General features: G+C 48.2%; 1 protein-coding gene across 1 annotated transcript in view; it reads right to left on the bottom strand.

The window, feature by feature from the left end:
• KCNIP2 (potassium voltage-gated channel interacting protein 2) overlaps window positions 1–10270 on the bottom strand; it is a 122665-nt gene extending 112395 nt beyond the window's left edge. The window contains exon 1 of the mRNA XM_044437034.1: window positions 10188–10270. Coding sequence (XP_044292969.1) covers window positions 10188–10263 — 76 coding nt within the window. The 5' untranslated portion in view covers window positions 10264–10270. The remainder of the gene's footprint in view (window positions 1–10187) is intronic.
• Between the last annotated feature and the right edge of the window lie 1845 nt (window positions 10271–12115).

Raw genomic sequence — 12115 nt, 5'->3', positions numbered from 1 at the left:
TTTGCACGAAACAATAAGCTGCCATGACCACCTGCCACAGCGTATCCTTCAAACATTCACTGGAACCCACCATGAACACTGGCAGCAGTGCTGCAGTGGATGGCCAGGGGTGCAAATCAGCATAAGTCTGTTCCCATGTTCCTGTATCCCAGCTCCTGTTGATTGCATTTCAAGTTCCTCTTCTCCGGAACTGGCTAGACAATATCTCTCTTTCCCTCCACTTCTGCTGGGACAATCTCCCCCAAACTGCTGCTTGTCACTTGTACAGGATTGCACAAGTGACATCTCTAACCAGCATAAAGTACCACTAGAGGTACAGGAAATGGTCCCAAGAGTGGCGGTAGAGATGCTGTTTGTGGTTTCTTGCACTAGCCCAACATCCTCATAGCTTTCGTATGCATTTAATTTCCATATGGATTCCATACGAGGCAATCGGCAGGTATGTGTGTGTGAAGTGCAGCTTACAGTTCTTGGGAATGAGCAATCCCAGACCCTGGTACAGAAGATCTCACTACTGTGTAAAGACAAGATCTGCATAGATTTTACAGCAGCTACAAAAGCAGATCTTGACTGAGTTCGGAAACACAATCTACATTCAAGTATTGAGTACAGGGCTGGCATTGAACTATGAGTTGTTGTTGTTGAAACATCAGTCATCATGTTGTCTGTACTCAGCCAAAATAAAAAAAACCATGGTGAGTAACCCACAGTGCACAGTCCCAAACTATAGGATCGCTTCCTGGCTTGTTTGTGGTTAACACCCCATGGCTTGTTAGTACAGCTGGATTCAGACAACATGATCACCCACCTTTGAACAACCATCTATAGTTTAACCACAGCCCTGACTCAACCCATACTCAGCCCTTGAGTGTGGGCTAGGGTGTTCTCTGTAGTTTGTAGAGGCTACGCCAACACTGGACACTCTGCAGTGCAGACAAACCCTGAGGGGGGAAATTGATTGGAGGGAATTGGAGGGAATTGATTCAGTCTGGTCCATTCCCAGTACTATCAGTCAAGAATGGGACCAGCCCCAGACATATTGCTGCTTAAGCTGAAGAACAAGAAAGTGCCCCTTCCCATTCCATGCACGAAGGCCACCTGGGCTGGCAGCAGAATCTATCTTTAGCACTGACTTTGGGAGCACCGGTTCAGGGACAGCACCCCCCACTGCGCCCAAAAGGAGCAGGTAAGCTGAGATGGCACAGGGCAACCTGTCCAGCACCTGCCACTCTCCTCCAGCACCACGTTGCTGCCTCTTGTCTCTGCTATCTGAAGGGCTGCTTCATTCTCCCCCGTGGTAGGGCTGGCTCTGGTCGAAGCTCAGGCAGGGGGAAGTGAGGCAGTGTGTGTGCAGCAGCAATCAGCAATGCAATGCCTCAGTTCATGAGGGGTTAAATCTGGTCAGTTCCTTTCTTCCTCAGTTGAGGTGTATCCCAGATGGAAGTGGAGCTGAGCAGAAAGAGAATCAGGAAACCATTTGGCCTTCTCCTAGCACCTCTGCCTCAAACTCTGACAATAGTCTACCTGGATCGGGCAGGACAAAACACAGGGACTTAGATTTAGTCATTACAAATTACTAACAAAATACAAATATTGAAGTATGAAGTGCTCCAGTTCAGTAAGTCTGACAGACAGCCTTACCCTTTTCAAAGTTATTGCATTCCCCTTTACCACTCCATTTTCCATCTGTCCCCTCAGCCCCAAAACAAACAAGCAAACCTCAGCCAGAATCCCATGTTTCTGAGCATGCTCAGTCCTCAACACACGTTTAGGATGTTCCCCCACCTTACAGCTTTTACCTAAAGATTTCATACACTTCTGTAAATTTTGAGGATCCCCCTCTCCCAATGATACATCCCTCTTATCAGAGGATAGTGCCATTTTGGCTACACAAGGATTCACACTCAATGAATGAGTTCATCTTTAGTACAGGCTAGAGTGCTTGTTTGAGTGTCCAAAGCAGTCCAAAAGGCATTATCGTGCTTTCCTTATTGCAAATGTCAGATTCCACATTTTAAAAGGGAGTTGCTACTTATTCCCTTTTTGGAATTATTACATTATTGGGTAGCTAACCACTGACAGACCCAAATGCCAAACCTACAAACAGGAAACTGGGACTCACAGTCAACTCTGTGTGTGTGTGTGTGTGTGTGTGTGTGTGTGTGTGTGCATGGGTGTGTGCAAAATCAACAGGATAACCAAAAGAGGCATTAAACAAAGAGGCAATTATTTTCTCCAGTAAGCCAAAACTATCCTGAAGGGCAAGGAAGACCCTTGCCCAGAGGTGGTGCGCAACAAGAAAGAACAAGATAAATTGTCTTCTTTTTGAAGGCATGGCATTAACACATAGCCTTCTCCCCCTTTTCTCAAGCTGCACAATATTGATCACATCTCTCTTTGCACGAAGACCCTAAATCCTGGTTTCCAGGCACAGACAATTTTTGCTTCAGCTGAGAAATGTAAGAATGTGCCCCTTTCACACTATTCAGTACCATTCAGTAATCCATTGTCTTCCTCGCCACCATTCACTGCCCCATCCCCACTTTGCAGATGCAAAAAATGAATGGGAAATTATTATTTCATCTGGCAGGTTTTATTTGGAGAGTGCTTGACAATCTTTAGCTCATTAACCTCACAAGAATCTGTGAGGTAAGCCATTATTACTCTCATTCAACAGGCAAGAAACTGAGACAGATAAAGTCTTGTGCCAGAAGTCAGCCAGTCGTTTGTGGTTTAGACAAATCCATGACTGAGAAGAGTTCTCTCTTGCTTACATGGAGTAATCTGCCAGGAGGAGGTAAATAGTTGGGGAAAGTGTGATTTACAAGTGAAGGCCAGCAGAACCTGACTGCATAGATGGGACACTGATGGTGCCTGCCTGTCATACTGGACAGTGGATACCAGTACCTGGCATCTAGCGGACAGATCATCCTTCAGGTGTTACTCTGTATGGCTAATTGCAAATTAGTGGAGATAATGAGGTCATCCCTGCTCACCATGGTAGAGCAGGGGGCCATCAGGTCTGCTCAGAACCATGCCCAGCTCCTGACAAGCCCCAGCATTACTCCTACAGTCTCTAAGCAAAGAGATAGCCACCAGACCGGGCTGATTAATCACCAGCTCCGCAGTGTAGCAATCTGCCTTAAACCAAAGTAAAAGCACTTTGCTTAATGAAATCACTGCAGATAAAAAGGAAAGCAGGAGGGGTAGAGGGGAGAACGTCTAGTCTATTGGAAGAACCAAGCCAGGCTGTCTTTCCATTCCTCTCTCTCAGCCTTCCCCAATGGGCAATCTCCATTTTATTAATCTCATTTTGATCCTTAAAAATAACTTAGCATGGTTATTAGTGTGCTTTAGGGGACACATGTATAGAAGTCGCTCAGAGCTCAGCTGAGGTAGCAGGTCAGGAATACCAACCTGTTCCATCCCTCCCTCCCATCCCACCCCTGCAACTCAAAGCATTCCCAATCTCCAATGCTTCTTTGAATTCTGGAGGGGTGGGAGGGGTTTTCAGTGCCCTTCCTCATCCAATTTTCTCTCACTTTTTCTTTTTCATGAATGTTGTGTGTCTGCAACAGAACAGCTGTCATCTCCCTTGGGATACTTCCGCAATCATAGAGGGTCTAGGATTGCTCATTCCCAAGAACTGTAAGCTGCACATCGCCCACACATACCTGCCAAGATCCAATCACCCCATATGGAATCCATATGGAAATTAAATGCATATGAAAGCTATGAGGATGCCAGGTTAGTGCAAGAAACCACAAACAACATCCCCACCCCCATTCTTGGGACCATTTCCTGTACCTCTAGTGGCACGTTATGCTGGTTAGAGATGATAGGAGTTGTAATCCTGTACAAGTGACAAGCAGCAGTTTGGGGGAGATTGTCCTAACAGGGGTGGGGGAAAAGAGAGAAATTGCCCCGTCCATTCCAGAGGAGAGGAACCTGGAATGCAATCGACAGGAGCTGGCACAGAGGAACATGGGAATGGGCTGATGCTGACTCAGACCCCTGGAGAATCAGATGTGCCAGGATCTGAAGTGCTAAGTGTTGAGAGTGAGAGGAGAAGTTGCTCTTGGCACGTATCCCCAGGACATGCTGATTTGGGCTCAGAGGAGAAGACTCAGGGGAGACCTCAGAATGTGGGCAATTCCAGATGTTGAGTTGAGAAAAGTGGAGGCGTCTATCTCAAGGCCAGACCCTCCAGGTGCCTCAGCAGCCTGAGAATAGCCAAGACATACAGCTATCAGGAGAGGGCTTAGAATGTAGGATTTCCACAGAGACAGACAAAGCAGCTACGGGTCTCAACCCCATGACATGACATTGGCAGAGGAGGGCTACCCAATTAGAAGGCTGGCCTGCAGAGAGGAGACCTGCTCGTTTCCAAAAGGCCCCTCCTGAAAGGATGGGGCCCAAACATACTCAGAGGGAGGGTTCCTAGAAGTAAATATTAGATTAGGTTCAGTGAACCACTCTGTACATGCCCAGAGATTCATTCTGGGTGACTATGCTTCTGGAAATGCTTTGGTCAGTAAGTAACTGTTCGCAAAAATGTCTGTGGCTTTGAATATGTAAAGGGGAGAAAACTAGCTCACAACACTAAGGAGTATACAAGCACTCAAGTATGAAGCAGGCACTAAGAGAAGCTTCCCATATGGATGGAGAATGCCCTTACAAAGAGCTGCATTACTAGGCTCAGCTCTGCTAGACTGCCTTATCCTGAGTCTCTACTTCCCCAAGATTGGCTTTCCTGTCACCTTAGTTAACACTCCTGAGCAACAGTATCCTCTAGTTTTCTTGGCTCCTACACAACAGAAGCCCCAGCTGTACTGAGGTGTCACAGTGCATCATCTTCAAATGCCACTTGGCTGCAAAGACATCTTCCTGCCATTCTTGAAGCTGTAGACAGGAGACTTGCAGAGAAAACACATTCCCATAACAAAGCAGTATGGAAATCTCATTGCCTCATGCAGGTAATGGTGAGGACAAGAAAAATGGTTCCTTCAGTTAATTTTGAAATTGCTCTGGATGGCGCGTTAATGAGGATGGATGCAAATCTTGCACTGGCTTAGAAAACCAAAGAACCATGTGCAAACCTTCAAACCCAATCTCCATGTCAGACAGACTCAAATGGACAACTTCTGTCCTTCCAGACTCATCCCAAAACAATCCTCAAGATGAAATTAACTACAAACAAAGTTGGGGGAAGCCACCTAGGATGTTACCCCAACCCACCTTAGCTTTGCTACTGGCACCAGCTGTTGTCCACCTACTCCACAGACTTTGTTCCAGCCTTTCCAAGCTCGTGGATCTTGACATGAAAGCCCTGCTCATCCCATCACATACAATCCACAACACAATCCATTTGTTTTGCAACACCACAGCAGCCCCACAGCCACACCACTGCACAGGTACACCCCTACCCATCACAAAAATCACCATCTCACATGGACAGAAAGTCAAGTGAGACCCTAACAAATCAAGTGCAGCTACTCAATCCAAGATCAGGAAGTTTCTAAGCCAGGAAAGCAAAAGGCACAGCAAGACTCAGAAGTGGACAAGGCATTCTGAGAAGAGGTAACTGCATGCAATACATCTGGATCCACGTACAGTGCAAGATTTAAGCCACAAGATGCAGCATCCCTTTAAGGCAAAATATTTGGATCTGGAAATCTCATAGCAAGAGATGAAATGGGAGCTGGGCCACTCAGGATTCAGTCTGGCCCAAGCTGGACCGATTCATTTCCATAAGAGCATATAAGTGTGTGGGGGGAGCTACCCATGAGCTTCAAGGCCTTTAACCTAATGGCCATCAGCATGTGAAACTGTGACTTTAAGTGGAAATGCCCAAATCTCATTAGAGACCAAAGGGAACATCAGAAAAGGAAATAAAACTTTCTGGTGGGCAAGACGGGGGCACATAAGGAGGGCATCTCCATACACACACTCACACACATAAGTATCCATATAACCAGCAATACTCAATTCCAGCGTCTTTCCTAAGTGCATGTAGCTCTCTCTGATTTAGGCCACTGGTTGAGCTATTTTCCAGGGAAAGCGATGAGCCACATAAAAAATGTGCTAATTCCATCGATACAAAGAAGTCCTGGTTCCCATCACTTGCCCGAGGAGGGGTTTGAGTTCTCTCACAGCTCAACATAAAGAGTCAATGCTGGTTAAAATACCGTCACCTCACTTGCCTTTTTTGAGGCAGACAAATTGTTGTGGGCGATCCTCAGACCTGTTTCTCTTCCTGCACACTGGCAGAGCCAGGATTTGTACTTGTCCTTAAATCTGATGCTGAGAGAGATTTTAATCTCTCTCCATGGGCAGTAAGGGATGGGTTCAGGCCAGATGCTACCTTGCAACTACATTCATAAATATGCTTGGCATTCCCAGTGGGTGGTTTGGAAGAAGCAATACGAGTTATTGCAGCTCTTTACCTGTCACTGTAGAGTAGTGAAGTGAATTTATGCCTTGACAGGGTCCCAAAGCACAATGTAAGCTGTTTCTATAGCGATCATTCACCCACAGCCAAAATGCAGCTGTCTCTGGGGTTGAACATAGCAGCTGTTCAGTGTCAACAGCATGACAAAGGATGTGCAAGGAAAAGACTACTAACTGGATGCCCAGGAGAAATCTACGCATAGCAAAGGAAAAGTGCGTGCTAGAACGGGAGTGTGTACCACCAGAACTTGACCAACTTCATCCCTGACACAGCCGATGACATGCTGCAGTCGGGAATGATCAGGTCTTGAGAGTTAATGACCAATCTACAGCTCACATCTCTGCCTATTTCACAACTCACACTTGAATGTGAATTATGAAATACATCATGACACAGAGCAGAAAGAATAGAAATGCCACAGCCAGTCACATATTATTTGTCTGCTGCAGGGTTTAGTCTCTGCCAGAGGAGTTGCAAGGTGCAGATAGCCAATCATTTCCAGGAGAACTTAGGGTGATATGATACAGCTGCCGTTACTTGAAGAAGCACACTGGTCATTGCTATTTTATTTCACTTTTGCTCCACTATTGTTTCCAACAGAAGAATTTTTGCAGGTGTTTGAAACACTGAAAAAAGAATTAACCAGAAACCAGTACACACCATGAACAACAAAGGCCCTATCATACCACCTTTAATTCTCTTTAAAATGATTACCTCTTGCCCCAGGTCTAGAGATGGATGACTACATCAGCTGAATAGATCAGATGAATGGCAATACATGTGTGATAGCCAAGTTTCAGTCAATAAATTAGTCCTTTTTTCCACACAGCAACGGCAACTTTCAGCATTTGCAGGACCATTTTATAGAAAGCTCTGATTTCCAGTGGCAGTGTGAACACACTCTGGGCACAAGCAAATAAGGCCAAGGGCAACCACTTGTGCAATTACTTGCCAAATGGTTCTAACCTGATATTCCTTACCCCACTGCAAAATATTCAAAGAAAGAGCTGTGGCAGTGTCATGCTAAAATGAGCTAATCCTGCAATTTTCAAAGTGTGTTGTCACAGAAATGCCAAAAATGCTTTTATGAACAATTACTTTTATACATTTACATTTTTAGCATACCAATAAGGGTTACAAAGGAATGGGCAATCCATGTGGCTTCTCTATGCCAGTAAATGCTGGATGATTTAGAGATGTAATAGTCAAGTAATGGTTTAGCCAGGCTCTAAATCCAAAACTGCTTTCAAACATCTATTTGAAAAATCAGGGTTGCTCCCAAGTTACCCAGATTCAGTGCTGAAAGTGAATTACATTATTACTGGCATTCCTGTAATATCTTGCTGTTTTTAAGCATAATGCTTAATGTGAATAGAATGCTTTTCCAGAACTCAATAATGCTTTTCAGGTATTTTCAAGGCCAAAGTGTTCAGGACAACTAAGTCTCTTAGAAAATTAAGTGCTGCCAAGAGTACCAAGTAAACAGAGAAAGAAAGAGAGAGAGATTTTCTCTGTTTGCTCACTGGGCACCAGTTCACACAGCCATCCTTAAAATACTCACCACCAGGATTTAACCCTTTAGTGCCTTTAGCTTATTTTAAGCTGGCCTAGTGAATGCCTCTGTATGTACAAACATCATTGCACCTCACTGCTTTCTTGAAAATTTTCTTAAAATGGGCTAAAGCAAAATGTGTCAAGTCATAATTTGGACTTGTGCAGTGGGCAAGCTAGGTCACTGCACTTTCCTTTCAAGTCTGCTAGGAGTCATTCTTGCCACTGTGTGACAGCAGGCTGTGGAACAGTAATTACGCAGTCTTCAGACCCATTGCTTAAGTTGCTCCAGAAAAGGTACTTTGCTATGTTCCCTTTATCCCTTATTTCATCTTCTGATTAATGTCCTCTTTCCCTACCAGTAACAAACACAGCATCAGTATCTGGGAAACTACTACAAAGATGAGGATGACTCAAGAGAGCTAGTGGCAAAGGCAAGTGGTAGTGCTGATGGTGAGAACATTGATCTAAAATACTAAGCAGCATCCACAAAGGATGGGCACTGTTACTGACCGAGAGGGGCAGGATCAGATCTTGACATGCCTGAAGCAAACAAACAAACAAAAAAGCAACTGACCTAAAGACAATGCCTGTTCACTGGGCAAATCCATTTGAAAACACATTTTTGCAGCAGTTTAAGGTGTGAAATTTAGTTCCAAGAAAGAATTTTGCATAGTTGGAAATGAAAATGAAAAGGTCAGAAGATTAATCCACACACTGTGCACACATGTACCATACAACTTATATATATCCAATATTTCATTAGACAGTGAGCTTCTCTTTGGCTGTTTAACTCTAATAGTTTCACATGATATATTAGGAACTATAATCAGTGAGTTTCTCTATTGATCCTGCTATGTTGTTTTGTGTGACCTTTTTTGTTATTGTACTTTAACCTTGATTTCAAAATGAAATAAGATGCCATGGGTAACAGAAAGAAAAAGAAGAGAATGGATCCATGAGGTCCAGAAACGGCCACAACAGATTGGCATTGCTGTCTTCATTCTCAATTGTGAAGGAACGCTTAGCCTCAACTGTGCTCCACTTTGCTTAGAGAAAGGGGCACAAGGAGACCTGCTGAACAATAGGAAAATCAAGGCTGCTACCTGGTCATCAGAGGAAAAGCAGCACAATGCGCACAACCCCCCAGCAGGTTCTGCAATCAAAGGTCACAGTCTGGGAGGGACCTGAATTTATTTTTGGCTCAATTTTTATTTTAAAAATCCATATGGATGTGTTAAAGTCACTGGAGAGAAGGGAAAGTTGTGTGGGCTTTGAATTCCTACTCAGCTCAAAATATCTCCTTTCATCACTTCTCTGCAGTTGCAGGCACCAAATCACTCATGCGACATTTAGGGGCAACAGGCACAAGGGAAATTGGTCTACCAGAATCAGCAAAAGACCTTGAAAAACGACTAGGGTTGTGGGGAGCATTCTGCCAAAAGGCAGCACCATGGACAGCAAAGGGGGCTCCCGGATCCCTGTGATGAAGGCACAAAGTGTCCTGGCTTCGTACTTTCCTACCTGAGCTTAGTACATCCAGGATGGGATTTGATGTTGCTCCTGGTGGCCAGAGGAGGCAGAAGGATTTTCATGCATTCCCTGTCATGTGATCTATTAGGTGCCCACTTTAACATTCACACTGCCTCCATCCATTGGGCACAAGAGTGGAGAGAGCCAATCCCCCCAGAATTCCGTGGGGTCTTGAGCAAAGGGGCATCAGAGCCACCAGACAGCTCCTGTGCCTGGAACATTTTGCATTTCCTCAAGCAAAGCGCAAAAAAGATGCCCTTCCCCAACATGAAAACATGCACACAAGCCACGCGCCACGATCGCACTCTCTCTCGCTCTCTCCAGGCAACCTTTCCAGCACTGAGGCCCAGGTGTCAAAAAACCACGGCAAGGTAGCATCAGCCCCCCACTTCGTACCAGAGGAAGTTTGGGCAGGGATGGTATAACGGACCTGCAAGATCCCCCTAACGTGGGACGGACAGAGGGAGCCGCGGACTGTGATAGGCGTGTGTTGGAGCGCGGATGGAGTGCCGAAGGAAACGTTTAAGACGTGGGATCCCCTTCCACGCAGTTTGCTGCTAAAGGGATGCTACACCTTCCCCTTCACTCCCCACACACACCGCTCCAGGCAAGGCGCCCCCCCTCCCCCGCTGCCAGCCCAGGGGGAACTCACCCGTTAGCTGATCGTAGGAACCATCCAGGTCCCGGGAATCGGAGAGGCTCTCTTTCCTGCTGCCCTTACCGCGCATCTTGCGGAGCGGGGACGCCCCGACGAGCAGCGCCGGGACAGGAGGCGCTTTCGGGGCTCCTCTCGCCGTTGCGCCCAGGGCGCGCGGCTCCCGGCTCCTCCCTACTCACCTGCGTCTTCTGCGGAGCCTCCGGAGGAGCCGCGGGACGGGGCAAGGTGCGCGCGTGTGTGTGTGTGGGGGGGGGGGACCGCGCCTTGCGCCCTGACAACAGCAGAAGCGGGAGCCGGCTCCAGCCCTCGCCCTCCCCGAAGCCGCCTCTTCGCCTCCGCCGCCGCCGGCTTCTGCGCACAGCCGCCGGCTTCCCTCTCGCGTTCGCACGAACCAACTTCCACACGTCCCTAGCGGGGGTCGGGGGGAAAGAGAGCGGCCGGCGACGGCCTCTTGTCGGTCGCGTCTCTGCGCCCACTTCCGTGCGCCCTTCCTCGAGCCCCCCGCCGGCCTTGCGCGCCGCCCCGCGCCTCGACCCGGGGGCTCGGCGTCCCTTTCTGCCCAGAATGAAGAAGAGGAGGGAGAGGCTCGCCGCCGCCGTGCACGTCCGACGGGAATCCGAGCGAGGGCTCCGGGAAGAAAAGGTGCGCGGGGGAGGAGAGCGAGGGAGGGTTACTCTTAGACACGTGTTTCCAGGGGCCGGGAGACACGTGCGTCTGTACACAAACATGCACGCTGGCGTCGCTAGAAAGAAAGCACGGGGGCCGCTCCCTCCGAGGCGGCGCCCACCCGCTCCGGCAATCGGCGAAGCGCCTCGGGCGGCGAGATCCGTGAGTAGCAAAGGCGCGGGCGCCCCGAAGGTGCCCCTCCGCCCGGGGCCGAGCGAATCCCGCGCAGTACGGCGGTGCTCGCCAGCACGGGGCTGCCGCGCGCCGGGGCCGGGGCCGGGGGTCCGCATGCCGGGCTTGGCCGCCGATGGGGGCCGGCGACTGCCCGCCCTCGCACCAAAGGTGTCGCCTTTGCGCTTGGCGGACTCCCCACAGATCCATATCTGTGGAACCTGCCCTCCCCCCACGCACGCGCGGGCGCTCCCGAGGCGCGGTGGCCCTTCGGCTTTAGAAAGTATTTAGAGGAGCGGGGCGGGCTCCCTCCCCTCTGGTGATCTTGGGGAGCCGTTGGCGGTCACTTAAACCACCAGACTGGATGTGCTTCTATACCATTAACCAGTTTACGACATGAGGATAGGAGAGAATCTCTCTCTCTCTCTCTCTCTCTCTGATGGTTTCACCCGTTGGATGCTTTCCTATTGCAGCTGTTGGCGACCCTAGAGGCTGCCAGGATGAAAGGCAGGCCCTGCCTGCACCTGGGAAAGGAAATACGGGACACATTGCACGATGCAAGTTCCTTCCTGAGAAGGTCCAGTGGGTAGGCAGCATGCAGGGGGCACGGACAGAGGCTAAGGCAAGGGATCACTTGCCCAGGATGGGCTTCAGTAGTAGGTACACGAGCCTTGGAGTGCATCTGTGAGCTGGATTTCTAGCTACCTGGTCCCATGCCTCTTTACTCAAGTACTGAGAGGTGATTGTAGGGCTATTATAAACTGCACTTTGGGTGAGGGGAAATATTGCCATAGGGTTGTTGCAAGAGAGAACGTCCACCCCACCCCTGTGATCCAGGATGAAGGTCAACTCCCGGAGACTGCGGAGACATGCTTTTTTCGGCTGGCCCACCACATAACCAATGTCAAGTTCCAGCTTCTCAGACATTCCCTTTGGCAATTTTCCCCTTAATTTTAGCTAAGTGATTGGATTGGGGCGGGGGGACTTCTTCCTGTGGAGTTTCAAAATTCAGCTGAACCATCTTCTGTGCTCACACCATTAATTTCAATTAATGAACCCAGCTCACATTCTGGACTATGCTTTAT

Source organism: Varanus komodoensis, unplaced genomic scaffold (assembly GCF_004798865.1).
Source record: "Varanus komodoensis strain SLA01 unplaced genomic scaffold, ASM479886v1 scaffold1, whole genome shotgun sequence".
Lineage (NCBI taxonomy): Eukaryota > Metazoa > Chordata > Lepidosauria > Squamata > Varanidae > Varanus > Varanus komodoensis.
The sequence above is the reverse complement of the archived record's forward strand: the minus strand, read 5'-3'. Positions and strand labels throughout refer to the sequence as shown.